Source organism: Balaenoptera ricei, chromosome 12 (assembly GCF_028023285.1).
Source record: "Balaenoptera ricei isolate mBalRic1 chromosome 12, mBalRic1.hap2, whole genome shotgun sequence".
In the NCBI taxonomy this organism is placed as follows: Eukaryota; Metazoa; Chordata; class Mammalia; order Artiodactyla; family Balaenopteridae; genus Balaenoptera; species Balaenoptera ricei.
The window spans coordinates 48,929,710-48,946,437 of NC_082650.1; the positions used below are offsets into that span (position 1 = coordinate 48,929,710).

General features: G+C 42.3%; 1 protein-coding gene across 3 annotated transcripts in view; it reads left to right on the forward strand.

Moving 5' to 3' along the window:
• Nucleotides 1–16,728, forward strand: part of FYN (FYN proto-oncogene, Src family tyrosine kinase) — a 207,837-nt gene that overhangs the window by 140,066 nt on the left and 51,043 nt on the right. For all 3 annotated transcript variants that reach the window (XM_059941396.1, XM_059941394.1, XM_059941395.1), the window contains one exon: nt 14,357–14,614. In XM_059941396.1, the coding sequence (XP_059797379.1) occupies nt 14,368–14,614 (247 nt within the window). In that variant the 5' untranslated portion in view covers nt 14,357–14,367. The remainder of the gene's footprint in view (nt 1–14,356; nt 14,615–16,728) is intronic.

Sequence of the window (16,728 nt, forward strand, 5' to 3'; positions counted from 1 at the left end):
CAGACGCCCTCAGGCGACCTACACGCAGAGGCGGGGCCAAATCCAAAGCTGAAACCCGGGAGCTGTGCGAACAAAGAAGAGAAAGGGAAATCTCTCCCAGCAGCCTCGGGAGCAATGGATTAAATCTCCACAGTCAAATTGATGTACCCTGCATCTGTGGAATACCTGAATAGACAACAAATCATCCCAAATTGAGGAGGTGGACTTTGGAAGCAAAGATATATATTTTTTTTTCCCCTTTTTCTCTTTTTGTGAGTGTGTATGTGTATGGTTCTGTGTGTGATTTTGTCTGTATAGCTTTGCTTTTACCATTTGTCCTAGGGTTCTGTCTGTCTGGGGGTTTTTTGGTTTTTTTTTTACTTTTTAAAAATTTTTTCTTAATTATTATTTTTTATTTTAATGACTTTATTTTATTTTATTTTATCCTCTTTCTTTCTTTCTTTCTTTCTTTCTATTTTCTCTCCCTTTTATTCTGAGCCGTGTGGATGACAGGCTCTTGGTGCTCCAGCCAGGCGTCAGGGCTGTGCCTCTGAGGTGGGAGAGCCAAGTTCAGGCCTCTGGTCCACAAGAGACCTCCCAGCTCCACGTAATATCAAACGGCAAAAATCTCCCAGAGATCTCCACCTCAACACCAAGACCCAGCTCCACTCAATGACCAGCAAGCTACAGTGCTGGACACCCTATGCCAAACAACTAACAAGACAGGAACACAACCCCATCCATTAGCAGAGAGGCTGCCTAAAATCATAAGGCCACAGACACCCCAAAACACACCACCAGATGTGGACCTGCCCACCAGAAAGACAAGATCCAGCTTCATCCACCAGAACACGGGCACTACTCTCCTGCACCAGGAAGTCTACACAACCCACTGAACCAACCTTAGCCACTGGGGACAGACACCAAAAACAATGGGAACTACGAACCTGCAGCCTGCGAAAAGGAGACCCCAAACACAGTAAGATAAGCAAAATGAGAAGACACAGAAACACACAGCAGATGAAGGAGCAAGGCAAAAACCCACCAGACCTAACAAATGAAGAGGAAATAGGCAGTCTACCTGAAAAAGAATTCAGAATAATGATAGTAAAGATGATCCAAAATCTTGGTAATAGAATGGAGAAAATACAAGAAACGTTTAACAAGGACCTAGGAGAACTAAAGAGCAAACAAACAGTGATGAACAACACAATAAATGAAATTAAAAATTCCCTAGAAGGGATCAATAGCACAGTAACTGCGGCAGAAGAACGGATAAGTGACCTGGAAGATAAAATAGTGGAAATAACTACTGCAGAGCAGAATAAAGAAAAAAGAATGAAAAGAATTGAGGACAGTCTCAGAGACCTCTGGGACAACATTAAACACACCAACATTCGAATTATAGGGGTCCCAGAAGAAGAAGAGAAAAAGAAAGGGACTGAGAAAATATTTGAAGAGATTATAGTTGAAAACTTCCCTAATACGGGAAAGGAAATAGTTAATCAAGTCCAGGAAGCACAGAGAGTCCCATACAGGATAAATCCAAGGAGAAACATGCCAACACATATGAAGCAAACTATCAAAAATTCAGTACAAAGAAAAAATATTAAAAGCAGCAAGGGAAAAGCAACAAATAACAAACAAGGGAATCCCCATAAGGTTAACAGCTGATCTTTCAGTAGAAACTCTGCAAGCCAGAAGGGAGTGGCAGGACATATTTAAAGTGATGAAGGAGAAAAATTACAACCAAGATTACTCTGCCCAGCAAGGATCTCATTCAGATTCGATGGAGAAATTAAAACCTTTACAGACAAGCAAAAGCTAAGAGAATTCAGCACCACCAAACCAGCTTTACAACAAATGCTAAAGGAACTTCTCTAGGCAAGAAACACAAGAGAAGGAAAAGACCTACAATAACAGACGCAGAACAATTAAGAAAATGATAATAGGAACATACATATCGATAATTACCTTAAATGTAAATGGATTAAATGCTCCAACCAAAAGACATAGATTGGCTGAATGGATACAAAAACAAGACCCATATATATGCTGTCTACAAGAGACCCACTTCAGACCTAGAGACACATACAGACTGAAAGTGAGGGGATGGAAAAAGATATTCCATGCAAATGGAAATCAAAAGAAAGCTGGAGTAGCAATTGTCATATCAGACAAAATAGACTTTAAAACAAAGACTATTACAAGAGACAAAGAAGGACACTACATAATGGTCAAGGGATCAATCCAAGAAGAAGATATAACAATTGTAAATATTTATGCACCCAACATAGGAGCACCTCAATACATAAGGCAAATACTAACAGCCATAAAAGGGGAAATCAACAGGAACACAATCATAGTAGGGGACTTTAACAGCCCACTTTCACCAATGGACAGATCATCCAAAATGAAAATAAATAAGGAAACACAAGCTTTAAATGATACATTAAACAAGATGGACTTAATTGATATTTGTAGGACATTCCATCCAAAAACAACAGAATACACATTCTTCTCAAGTGCTCATGGAACATTCTCCAGGATAGATCATATCTTGGGTCACCAATCAAGCCTTGGTAAATTTAAGAAAACTGAAATCGTATCAAGTGTCTTTTCTGACCACAACGCTATGAGACTAGATATCAATTACAGGAAAAGATCTGTAAAAAATACAAACACATGGAGGCTAAACAACACACTGCTTAATAACCAAGAGATCACTGAGGAAATCAGAAAATACCTAGAAACAAATGACAATGAAAACACGATGACCCAAAACCTATGGGATGCAGCAAAAGCACTTCTAAAAGGGAAGTTTGTAGCAATACAATCCTACCTCAAGAAACAAGAAACATCTCAAATAAACAACCTAACCTTACACCTAAAGCAATTAGAGAAAGAAGAACAAAAAAACCCCAAAGTTAGCAGAAGGAAAGAAATCATAAAGATCAGATCAGAAATAAATGAAAAAGAAATGAAGGAAACGATAGCAAAGATCAATAAAACTAGAAGCTGGTTCTTTGAGAAGATAAACAAAATTGATAAACCATTAGCCAAACTCATCACGAAAAAAAGGGAGAAGACTCAAATCAATAGAATTAGAAATGAAATAGAGAACAATTGACACTGCAGAAATACAAAGGATCATGAGAGATTACTACAAGCAACTCTATGCCAATAAAATGAACAACCTGGAAGAAATGGACAAATTCTTAGAAATGCACAACCTGCCGGGACTGAACCAGGAAGAAATAGAAAATATGAACAGACCAATCACAAGCACTGAAATTGAAACTGTGATTAAAAATCTTCCAACAGACAAAAGCCCAGGACCAGATGGCTTCACAGGTGAATTCTATCAAACATTTAGAGAAGAGCTAACACCTATCCTTCTCAAACTCTTCCAAAAATGTAGCAGAGGGAGGAGCACTCCCAAGCTCATTCTACAAGGCCACCATCACCCTGATACCAAAACCAGACAAAGATGTCACAAAGAAAGAAAACTACCGGCCAATATCACTGATGAGCATAGATGCAAAAATCCTCAACAAAATACTAGCAAACAGAATCCAACAGCACATTAAAAGGATCATACACCATGATCAAGTTGGGTTTATCCCAGGAATGCAAGGATTCTTCAATATATGCAAATCAATCAGTGTGATACACCATATTAACAAATTGAAGGAGAAAAACCATATGATCATCTCAATAGATGCAGAGAAAGTTTTCGACAAAGTTCAACACCCATTTATGATAAAAACCCTCCAGAAAGTAGGCATAGAAGGAACATTCCTCAATATAATAAAGGCCATGTATGACAAACCTACAGCCAACATCGTCCTCAATGGTGAATAACTGAAACCATTTCCACTAAGAGCAGGAACAAGACACAGTTGCCCACTCTCACCACTATTATTCAACACAGTTTTGGAAGTTTTAGCCACAGCAATCAGAGAAGAAAAAGAAATAAAAGGAATCTAAATCGGGAAAGAAAAAGTAAAGCTGTCACTGTTTGCAGATGACATGATACTATACATAGAGAATCCTAAAGCTGCTACCAGAAAACTACTAGAGCTAATCAATGAATTTGGTAAAGTAGCAGATACAAAATTAATGCACAGATATCTCTTGCATTCCTATACACTAATGATGAAAAATCTGAAAGGGAAATTAAGAAAACACTCCCATTTACCATGGCAACAAAAAGAATAAAATATCTAGGAATAAACCTACCTAAAGAGACAAAAAACCTATATGCAGAAAATTATAAGACACTGATGAAAGAAATTAAAGGTGATACAAACAGATGGAGAGATATACCATGTTCTTGGATTGGAAGAATCAACATTGTGAAAATGACTCTACTACCCAAAAAATCTACAGATTCAGTGCAATCCCTATCAAACTACCACTGGCATTTTTCACAGAACTAGAACAAAAAATTTCACAATTTGTATGGAAACACAAAAAACCCTGAATAGCCAAAGCAATTTTGAGAAAGAAAAACAGAGCTGGAGGAATCAGGCTCCCTGACTTCATACTATACTACAAAGCTACAGTAATCAAGACAGTATGGTACTGGCACAAAAACAGAAATATAGATCAATGGAACAGGATAGAAAGCCCAGAGATAAACCCATGCACATATGGTCACCTTATCTTTGATAAAGGAGGTAAGAATATACAATGGAGAAAAGACAGCCTCTTAAATAAGTGGTGCTTGGAAAACTGGACAGCTACATGTAAAAGAATGAAATTAGAACACTCCCTAACACCATACACAAAAATAAACTCAAAATGGATTAAAGACCTAAATGTAAGGCCAGACACTATAAAACTCTTAGAGGAAAACATAGGCTGAACACTCTATGACATAAATCACAGCAAGATCCTTTTTGACCCACCTCCTAGAGAAATGGAAATGAAAACACAAATAAACAAATGGGACCTAATGAAACTTAAAAGCTTTTGCACAGCAAAGGAAACCATAAACAAGACGAGAAGACATCCCTCAGAATGGGAGAAAATATTTGCAAACGAAGCAACTGACAAAGGACTAATCTCCAAAATTTACAAGCAGCTCATGCAGCTCAATATCCAAAAAACAAACAACCCAATCAAAAAATGGGCAGAAGGGCTTCCCTGGTGGCGCAGTGGTTGAGAATCTGCCTGCCAATGCAGGGGATGCAGGTTCGAGCCCTGGTCTGGGAAGATCCCACATGCCGCGGAGCAACTAGGTCCATGAGCCACAATTACCGAACCTGCGCGTCTGGAGCCTGTGCTCGGCAACGAGAGGCCGCGATAGTGAGAGGCCCACGCACCGCGATGAAGAGTGGCCCCTGCACCGCGATGAAGAGTGGCCCTCGCTTGCCACAACTAGAGAAAGCCCTCGCACAGAAACAGAGATCCAACACAGCCATATATACATACATACATACATACATAAAAAGAATGTAAGCAGACAAGAATAGCATTAAAAAAAAAAAAAATGGGCAGAAGACCTAAATAGACATTTCTCCAAAGAAGATATACAGACTGCCAACAAACACATGAAAGAATGCTCAACATCATTAATCATTAGAGAAATGCAAATCAAAACTACATTGAGATATCATCTCACACCGGTCAGAATGGCCATCATCCAATCTAGAAACAATAAATGCTGGAGAGGGTGTGGAGAAAAGGGAACCCTCTTGCACTGTTGGTGGGAAGTAAATTGATACAGCCACTATGGAGAACAGTATGGAGGTTCCTTAAAAAACTAAAAATAGAACTACCCTACGACCCAGCAATCCCACTACTGGGCATATACCCTGAGAAAACCATAATTCAGAAAGAGTCATATACCAGTATATTCATTGCAGCTCTGTTTACAATAGCCAGGACATGGAAGCAACCTAAGTGTCCGTCAACAGATGAATGGATAAAGAAGATGTGGCACATATATACAATGGAATATTACTCAGCCATAAAAAGAAATGAAATTGAGTTATTTGTAGTGAGGTGGATGGACCTAGAGTCTGTCACACAGAGTGAAGTAAGTCAGAAAGAGAAAAACAAATACCGTATGCTAACACATATATATGGAATCTAAAAAAATATATATGTATATATGGTCATTGCAGAACCTAGGGGCAAGACGAGAATAAAGACACAGACCTACTAGACTTGAGGATATAGGGAGAGGGAATGGTAAGCCGGGACAATGTGAGAGAGTGGCATGGACATATATACACTACCAAATGTAAAATAGATAGCTAGTGGGAAGCAGCCACATAGCACAGGGAGATCAGCTTGGTGTTTTGTGACCACCTAGAGGGGTGGGATAGGGAAGGTGGGAGGGAGGGAGATGCAAGAGGGAAGAGATATGGGGACATATGTATATGTATAACTGATTCACTTTGTTATAAAGCAGAAACTAACACACCATTGTAAAGCAATTATACCCCAATAAAGATGTTAAAAATAAAATAAAATACTCAGAATAGGCAAATCCACAGAGACATAAAGTAGATTCGTGGTTGCCAGGGGCTAGGCTGAGAATGTGATGTGAAGTAACTGCTTCATGGGTACAGGTTTCTTTTGGGGTGATGAAAATGTTCTGGAATTAGATAGTGGTAATGGTTTCCTTTGCAAATATATTAAAAAACACTAAACTGTATACTTTAAGAGGGTGATTTTATGCAATATGAATTATATCTCAATAAAAATAGATAAAATTTTAAAATGCTAACCACAAGGAACTTTTCTAAGGTCCAAAAAGGGGTGGGGGAAGGCCTGAAGAACAATCAGTGCTCTAATTCTTTCTGAACCCTTTGTTTGGCATAGACAGTTAAAATACATCTTTATTTTTTATCACCATTTCACTCTTGTCTTAACCTTGACATCCAAAGTGAAGTGAATGTAAGAAGAAAATGTTCTTCGCTCCTTTTGGAGCATTTCCACAGTTTGGTATTAAAACCTCATTTGCCCACTTGGGTTTGGGACTGGTTCCAGTAGTTAGTTGACTGCAGTGTTAAATCTCACCATTGGGGTTTGATGCTTCCACTTCTTTTTTATTAGGTGCTTGTGGGTCCCTGGGCATTGGGGAACAGAAGGGTGTACAGAGGGAAAGAGAACTGCCGGAGCGTGAGCTGCTGCCTTGCAGCCTGGGGGTCATTTGAACAGGAGAAGCCGGAGAGTGGAAGCCAACAAATATTCTAGGTGCCAGGAATGCGGCTTTTTCTTAAAGTAATGTGACATTTTAAGAGTGATTTCTATTAGTTCAGTTCCCTTGCTGTGCGGTATGGAACAAGGTCCATTCTCCTCACCCTCCAGAGGGTCTTTGCAAAGCCATGTGTAAATGATCGAATGGGTCCAACTCCACTTATTATTTCTGAAGCAAAGTTTTGACTTGATTTTTAAATAGGCTCCGGTTCTCCCATTGTTGCATGTGGCTAGTGTCTACGTTGTAGATACTCCTGCTTTTACATCAGCCTTCTTACCCCCAAAGGTATAATATTTTATCACCTGTGTTTGTGGGGGGCTCTCCCTCTCAGGGCTCCACCAAGAGTAGAAATCTGTTATTTTTATGCTTGGAGGAAGCATTACATGTATAGCTCAGTTTATGCAATAAATGTGGTCCAGAAAGTTTATATGATATAAAGCACATCATGTTTTCAGTGCAGTAGGACAGCTCACTTTTACACCAAGGAACCCAGTGCTAACTTCTTCGTGGTGTATATACATACCCCGCCACATCTAGGAAGTATCAGGAAACTAAGGGCTGCTTTAATGGCATTGGCTAAACGTTCATTAAGATGCCAAACCACATCAGGGAAGCTGGTGACTCACCACACCTGGTGTGGTCCCAGCACCCCTGCAGAGCCCACTGTCTTAGGGGGTGGGCCGTGAATGTGGGGCAGTGGGGCCCAGTTCCCGAAATCAGGGCCTTCGTTAGTCATGCACATGAGGTTGGGTTCTTCGGAGTCAGGGGTCTTCTCCACAGGTCTCTCCCTCCACACCTCCTACCCTCACGCCCACACCCTTGTGTGGACTAGCCAGGATTCCATGGGGCAGGAGGCAAGGCTAGTGTAGAGGCCCCATGTGCTGGCCGTGAAATCAGTCTGTCTGGCTCCAAATCCCATCTCCACCCCTGACTGAGCTGTGAACAAATTCCCAAACCTCTCTGTTTCTCCGTTGTAAAATGAGGGGAAATAGCAATCCCATGTCTTAGGACTGTCATGAGAATTTAGTGAGACAACATGTTCCAGTACATAGCACAGCGCCTGGCTTGCAGTGAGCCTTCATTTGATATTGGTCATCACTGCTGAGATTGGAGCCTTCATCTCCATGGTGCCCCATCCCACCAAAAGATGTTTTTGTTTTCTATTGCTGTGTAACAAATTATGAAAAACTTAGTGACTTAAACAACACCCATTTATCAGCTCACAGTTCTGAGTCACAGGTCTGGGCACAGTGTGGCTGGGCTCTCACACAAGGCTGAATTCAGTGTATTGACTGACAGTGTTCTCATCTGGAAGCTTGACTAGGGAAGAATTCATTTCTTTGGGTTTCTTTGGGTTCTTGACCCAACTCAGTTCCTTGTGGTTGTAGGACTGAGGTCTCTGTTTCTTTGCTTTCTGCCAGCTGGGAGCTGTTCTCAGCTCCTAGAGACCACCCACATAGCCCCCTCTGTCTTCAAAGCCAGCAGTGGAGACTATCCCTCCCATGGAATGCCTCTCACACTTTGAATCTGCTTCTCCAGAAAGAGCCTATCCCTTTCAAGGGCTCACCTCATGAGGTCAGGTCCATCTAGGATAATCCCTCTTCTGTTAAAGTCAACTGTGCCAAAGAAGATAACGTAATCACAGGAGCGATGATCCCATCATCCACAAGTCCCAGGGATTATCCAGGGCTTATCCACCGGAGGTGGGAATCTTGGGCACACCTTAGAGATCTGCCTACCGCACCACCTTTTCAGCAAGGCTCGTACTTCCCGCCTTCCTTCCAGTTGGCAGCAAAAAGAGGATTTTCCCTCACTGGCAGAGTCCTGTGTGCTCTTTTTTCATAGCTGAGCTGGACCCAGCACCAATGCTGTGCGTGGTTCAGGCCTCAAGTATTTACATCTCTCAAGTGTCATCCCAGCTGCGACCTTTTCCCTGCTTCAGGGCCTTGGGGAGTGTTTGTGCTTCAAAGAGGGTCCAGCCTGCTTTCTCTCCAGTCATCCCTGGCACCTCTGCCCTGGCTGTCCCCAGAAGACAGCACTGCCCGCACTCCCTGTGGGGTGTCAGGACCCAGGGTCCCACAAAGAGAAAAGCCACATTGTAAAGGACTGAAAACGCTAAAACATTGGGGTGACAGATGCTGTGGCTCAACTACCATTGCTACCTCTGTCTCTAAATGTCCTGCTTCTGGTAGTTATGTCGGGAAAATTAAGGAAAGCCTTCCCTAGACTTTCAAGGGATTAGTTTTCCCTATCGAGAACGTAGCAAAATACCTCAGGTTGACTCCTGTGGGTATTTCTGGTTTTACAAGGATCAAGAGTCCCCTGCCATGAATCTTCTGTGCTGAAGTCAACGCATTTCTGATGTGTCGCTGCCACATCTTATCCTTTTGCCTCATGCTATTACTATTGACTGGAAAAGGGTGTTTGCTCGTTAAACTGCTAGTTTTTGCTTTTCTCCCAGAGAAGTGTGTGAAACTGTGCAGTCTATCTACAGTTCGGCTTTCAATACTTTTCCAGCTGTCCCCATCTATCTGGGTTGCTTGTGTTTGGTTTCTAGGTTCTTAGTTCAGTTGCCTTTCTCGTTCTTTTCCTTTCATTGTGATACCTGCCCAGGTAAAGCAGAGACCAGCTAAAGGGATAGTGAATGACAGCCCCAGGAAACATGCCACATCAGAGCACAGGCTAGTGTGGCTTCACCATCACTCTCCAGAGTCTGGGCTGTTGGGAGCAAGGATGCCAGTTACGCTTGAGGGCTCTTCACTTCTCCACACCCACCTAGGCTGGTTTCTGAGGCATCGTGCTTACACTGCTGAGGTTAAAGTTATTTGTTGTCAGTTTCACCTTCTTCCTCCTGCCATCCCATTTGTGTGTCTCAAGAGAAAGTAATTTGCCTTTGCAGAAGACTGCCAGTGGCCTTTTTCCTTTTCTGGTACCTAGCTCTCGCACACGCCTGAAATCTCACAAGTCCTGTGATGTTATAACCTGAGCATACAGGTGTTGCTTTATTGATTGGCATATGAGGAAATGTGAGCATATCTGTGTTTAATGTGCATCTAGCAGACCAGACTGGGGTCTGTGGCATCGGAGGAGGGAATGTACGTTCGACCAGACTCATTCTGGATCGAAGTAGCCTATGCCCAGAGTAGCAGATAGATTCCATCCTTCATGTCAGCTTCCGTCAACCACTCAAGGGCTATGTGAAGAAGGATTCTGAGGCCACACATGGTGTAGCATCAGAAGGTGCTGTGATGGATTGATGACGTCCATCATGCATGCTCACAGGAAGGGGACGTGGCAATCCTTGAATGATTCTCTCTTTGGCAATTTCTGCCCGAGTTGCTTAATGCTCTTGTGTCACATATGAGAAAATTAAGGAAATTTTAAGTAAATCAGGTTTTACTTACATAGTAGAAACAGAGCCCTTCCATTTACAGAAGAATTGGAGAATAGGGGGCTTCACCACAAGAACAGGATCCTGCTGGTCAAAGTGCTGTGCATCAGTTTTTCTAGGCATAGCAAAGCACAGAGGACTATGGTCATGAGGTCATGATGTATGATTTACTGATCAGAGTACCTCCAGGGCCCCACTTTCAAGTGGCATTATTCAGCGTTTCCCAGTGCCCCACGGATCTTGAGCAAATGTATTAGTGCATTATATGTTCATGATGGACCCACAGCGCGGGCCATAAAAGCCACACCACAGAACTGTACGTAATAAGGATGTTTTTTTTTTTTTTTTTTTTTTTTTAGGATGTTTTTATTTTAACCCGAATGCTCAGAACTTTGCTTCTTGGCAAGGAGCCCAAAGTCACACTGAGTACAACTCATATAGCATCTTCTGATTCTTTCATCAGGAAATGGTTAGTCTGACCGCCTCAAGTGGGAGGAAGAAGACCACAAGTTCTTATACAAATATTTTCATTGTGATTAAGTTTTAATGACCGAGCCCGCATTTACTGATTTATTTCATTCTCTTCATGTTTGTCAGTGAAGTGAAGAGAGTACACAAGATCTGTGCAGAAACATTCCTTACTCAAAATTGTAAACACACGAAGTGGTATAAAAGAGAATTGTTTTCTCCAAAATGATTTTGATAGAGTTTGGGGTTTTTGCATTTAATCATTTAACACATATTTATTGAGCTTCTACTGTGTTCCAGGCACTGTTCTGGACACGCAATGATGGAACAAAAACTGAAAAATAATTGCTGCCTCCAAGGAGCTTACTATTTGTTTCCTTCCGTTGTTTCATAGAATTATATAAAAGCTGTTAGGCATTTATTACAGTGGTAATACTTTTTTTAGAAGATTTTTGAAAGATTATTTTTTTCTTGGTTTGGTTAGATGTAGGGTCCTGTTTTCAGTAAGTTTCTGATGTAGGGTTTTGTTTTGATGGAATTGGAAGACTAGTTTGTACTGAGAGTTCTCATTGGTTTTAGATTCTTTCCTCTATCACAAGGAACAAACTTCTAGAGAAAAAAAACAGAGCATTTTATGTCAATTCTTTAAATTGCCTTTTTCTCCCTAGCATGCCCATTCTCCTAAGGAAGGCAATCACATGCATATAAGGGAAACAGCACTTATACTGTTTCAAAGATATAGCTATAATTCTTTTCCTCTTCATAAATCAGGATTTCTTGACCTTGACACATTTACGTTCAGGGTCAAGGTAATTCTTGGTAGTTAGAGGCTGTCCTGTTCATTGTAGGATGTTTAGCAGCATCCTTGGCCTCTTGCCACCGGGTGCCAGCAGTACCCCTTACCCTCAAGCTGTGACAACCAAATATGTCCCTTGGTCATAGACAGCGAAGTCACCCCCAGCTGAGAACCACTGACGTAAATGATGTGGTTCTGTGATTCAGGTCTCACATCCTCTAACTAAAGCAGATCAGTGAAATCCCTGAAAAGAGTACCTGGGGCAAGCAGTGTCTTCTGTTGGCCTTTGTAGACGCTCAGGACAGTGTTCCGCCAGGGAAGAGTTAATGTAAAGTGAGCAAGATATTTACCAGTCTTATTATGAAGCGACACCAACAACAAATGATGAAACTCCTTCAGTCAGTCATGCCTTGGAGATATGTTGCATTTCCTATTGGAAACTTGTTAAAATCATATTCATTTACCGTAAGTTAGAGAGCCTGTTGGACACAGTACACTGTAAGTTAATCTGGAATGACTTACGCGTAAATGTGTTCCAGATTTGGTGAGCTCAGCTCAAGCAGCAGGCGGCTCATTTCCAAACATTTCCATTCTCAGCTAACGACATTAAATTCAGTAAGTATTTATTGAAACATGTAATGTGAGAGGGCTTTAAACAGTCTGATATTGCTTCCATGACCCCAGCCAGCAGGAAAGCAGTGCTCTCTGAACAGTACCTCCCGAGAGTCTCCGTATCTGATGTGGCACCCCCATTTTGGTTTGCAAGATATATAGAGAAACTGGCTCTTTTCATTTCCCTTCACCGCCTCAAGTCCCTTCCCATCCCGTACCAGCTGTGTTCTCCCCAGTGAATACATGTAATTACACATGATGTCATGTATTTCTTACTTGGTTCTTTGGTCCCAAATGGGCCACTTTTCAGAATTTTGGCAGGGACATCCGTTGCATGTCCTACCTCCCTGCTGTCAGCTGGGCAGGGTATTACAGGACATTGCAGTCCAAAGTGGGGTCATTTAACCAACTCACCTTCCATTTTTGAATCTTCTTCACTTCTCACACATGCCAATAGATTCAAAATACAGGGCACACTGCTGATAAAAATTCTTGGAAGAAGAGTTGGCCTTGATGCAGAGAGAAAGAAAGGGTGAAAGAGAAACAGTGGGCTAGAGAATCTTCACTCATTCAATTGCTCTTTATTGAGCACCTGCTATGTGCCAGGCATTGGCAATATAGCTATGACAAAAATGGACAGAGCCCTGCTTTCCTGGAACTCGCAGTCTATTGAGCAATGAGACAAGTGGACAGGCCATGTTTTAATATGGCGCAATAGATGCCGTAATGAGGGAAGTCAAGGTATCATGGGAGCACTTAGGAAGAGCACCACCCCAGCCTGGGGGATGGCAGGGAAATCAGAGAAGGCTTTGCAGAGGAAGTGGTGTCTTGACTGAGACATGAAGGATATATTGTGTATCAAAGAGGAGGGGGCAAAAAGTGTTCAAAGCCATGTTCCAAAGACGAAAGATGAGTGGGAAAAACAGAACCTTTGACGAACTGAGAAGTTAGGCAAGTTTGGATAGTAGAGTGTGAGACAGGAAGATTGAAAAGTAAGCAAAGAGGAGCCACTAAGGATGTGCTTCAGGATTCTGACTTGAACACCTTGGTGGTGCCATTTACTGAGATCAGCGCAGAAGTAGGTTTGGTTTGAAGGAGGCTGGGGTGACAATGACTCAAGTTTGAATTCACCACTAATTCTAGAACATGGGAATGAGTTTTTAAATGTTTCTGAAAGATGTCAAAAGCTAATGGAAATTTGAAAAGTTAATTAGCAGATTTAAATGATTTTGTTACTGTAGGCTATCATGACATCCTGCAAATATACTCAGACCTCTTAGTTTCTGCCAATTGTATTTTTTTCATCCAGTAATTATTTCTTAATTTTGATACTTACCATCATCTTATTGCTTAAAATTTACCAAATGTGTGCCTGAAGAATGGGTACCCAGGAATGAAGAAGTACAGTGAGCTGTTTAGGGGCTGTCTTCTGGCTTTTCCAACACTCCTGCACCCTATTCTTTAGATTTCCTTTGCCATGATGGAAGTTTTTATTCTAATATTTCATACACTCATTTTTGAAAGCTTACACTACTTTTTAGGGTGACTAGAGAAAAGCACAAGTTAGTATTATTGGACTGTCTTTAGGCAGGTGTGTGATATTACAGAAGTGTAAGGGTGCAGACCTCATGCGAGGAAAAATGCTGCATGGTGAACATCGTACTCTGTATTGATCCCATTGCCCGGAGCATTTGGGGAACAAATGTGATTGTCAAGTGAAAGGCACTGACATTGCTTCCAGCCGTCAACCATAGCCACTGCTTTTCATGCCCCTCTAGGCCTGAAATATCCAACAGTGAGCTTTATAAATGATTCCTCTTTAATAGTCAAGCAACCCAGCCACTAGCGAGCATCCAAGTTCATGTGCCTCTTTTTGTTTGTTTGTTTTCAACAGGAATTTAGATAATGGGCTGTGTGCAATGTAAGGATAAAGAAGCAACAAAACTGACGGAGGAGAGGGATGGCAGCCTGAACCAGAGCTCCGGGTACCGCTATGGCACAGACCCCACTCCTCAGCACTACCCCAGCTTCGGCGTGACCTCCATCCCAAACTACAACAACTTCCATGCAGCCGGGGGCCAAGGACTCACCGTCTTTGGGGGTGTGAACTCTTCGTCTCATACTGGGACCTTGCGTACGAGAGGAGGAACAGGTCAGGATTCAGCTGCTCTTAAATCTTTTGGCAGTTGAACGTTTGTGCTCCTTTGACTGAGGATTCAACATTTAAGTTTTTAGTCACTCTCTGCCTAGCCACTACCAGATAAGGGGCTGTTAAAAATGCTGAAGGTTGATGGACAAATCTAGATGCTGGCCAGAGTGGTGCAGGGGACCCCAGTAGCTGCTCTGTGAGAATCCTGCAAGGGTTACGAGAGACAACCTGCTGCTGAGTCACTTGAGGCCAGTGGCTCTCAACCTTGGCTGGCTGGCTCAGAATAATGAGGCAGCTTTTTCAAAATATAGATGCCTGAGCCCCCATCCCAGGTCTTTTACATCAGAAGTCCCAGGACTGGATCTGAGTATGGACGTTTTGAGTTCTCCAAATGTGAAAGCACTTCTTCCCCGCATCCCCCGGTTAAGAGCACTTACAGGGTAGTACCTGCCCTTTCAGCTGCCTAACCTCCAGCCTGCCAGTCACTTCCCAGCTGGTGAGGCCATTTGGCCACATTATTTTTTGGCCATTTGTCTTCATTGATTCCTTCTCTGATGCTCCCATCATCTTCTATATGGCAGAGTTTATCAGCCCTCAAGTATTTTCATGTGTCTTTTGTATTTTAAAATCAAATCTTATGTATCCTTAAGGAATGTTCTCATATTTCTTTTAGATTTCTTTCTCTTTCCCTAGGCTGTGTTTCACTGCCATGTGCATTTGCTGACTTAGCTAATAACTTTGTAAAATATCTGGCCTATGTTCTCAGACATATGTTTTCTGAAATATTTGTAAGTTATCTCATGCATCCTTAGTCTTCCAAAGCCTCTCCCAGTATGTGAACCATGGTAACTAGATATTTGACATTATATGTTCCAAAATTGTTTTGTTTATTACAAAAGTTTTTTAAAAATATACACCAACCATTATGCTGTCAGCTCATCTGGGAGCAGATGTCTTAAATAACAACCATGGTGCCTTTTTACCTGGGGAGTTGGTACTACCGAGGCTTCAGCAGATGTTTTCTTCCCTCTCCACCCAACAGGACAGTGTAGTTATATCAAGGGGACCTGACCCAGAACTTTGGGCAATTAGCTACTTCTGTTCTGCCAACACTTCACACTCTGCTCAGTAGAAAAAATATTTTATGTTCACCCTTATGTTATGGTGAATCTAGCTTTTCCTTTAAAGCAGGCCTTGCATAGGTGACTGAAGGCTGGGCACACTTACTCATCCTTCCACCCTTCCTGGGAGGCACCTGGAATGGAGGGCGGAAGGAAAGAGGCCGTCAGGGACGTCTGTCTCTGGAGGATGCTGGAGGAGAAAAGGAGCCAGAAATGCCCCCAGCACACGTGCCCTTTGCCTGCTGGGAGAAGACAAGTGCTTTGCCAGCCGGACTCTGAATTCTGCTGACACAGGCACTGACCTTGTGCATTCACTCGTGAATGCTGGATATGAATCCTGTGTCTGCAGGTATCATTCATAAAGTCACTAGAGAGGGCTCCTTGCCTTGAACGTGTGGGTCTGTAACACCGTCAGGGACAGTGTTAGTGTAAGAGGGCATCCGATCCCTTATGAGATGTGAAAGTTAAAACAATACTCGCACATGTTGGTGGATTTTTCTGCCTGAATTATTTGGCTTTATCATATATGCATGTCTTTCTCCTCAACACTGCTTTCAGTGCTTTAAGGCCAGGAACAGTGTCCATGCATCCCTGTGACCTCCTTTGACTCTTCCCTCCGTCCCTAGAAGTTAAAAACACCCAGTGAGTGATGCAGGGAGACAGTGGGCAAGTGGAAGTATCGTCCTCCTGTGCCTTGTCTTCCACACGGTGGAGCTTAGGATTGTTTTTAAATTCTGAACTGAAGGGAATCTGTTAAAAGAGTGTTAAATGAGGATAGGCATGGCCTTACAAGCTCCCACTCTGTTTTAAGCCAGTCTCCTTTCTAATTGTTCAGAAATCTTTCAAACATTTTGCATTTTGTCAGATGCGCCCTGCTGCTTTGCATGGTCAGACCTTCTGCGTGCCATCCCTCCCGCAGGAAGTCCCACTTGGGATGGGGTGGACAGTCAAGCCCCCTCTCCCCCTCCAGTTCTTGAGTAGTCCCCGGGCACATCT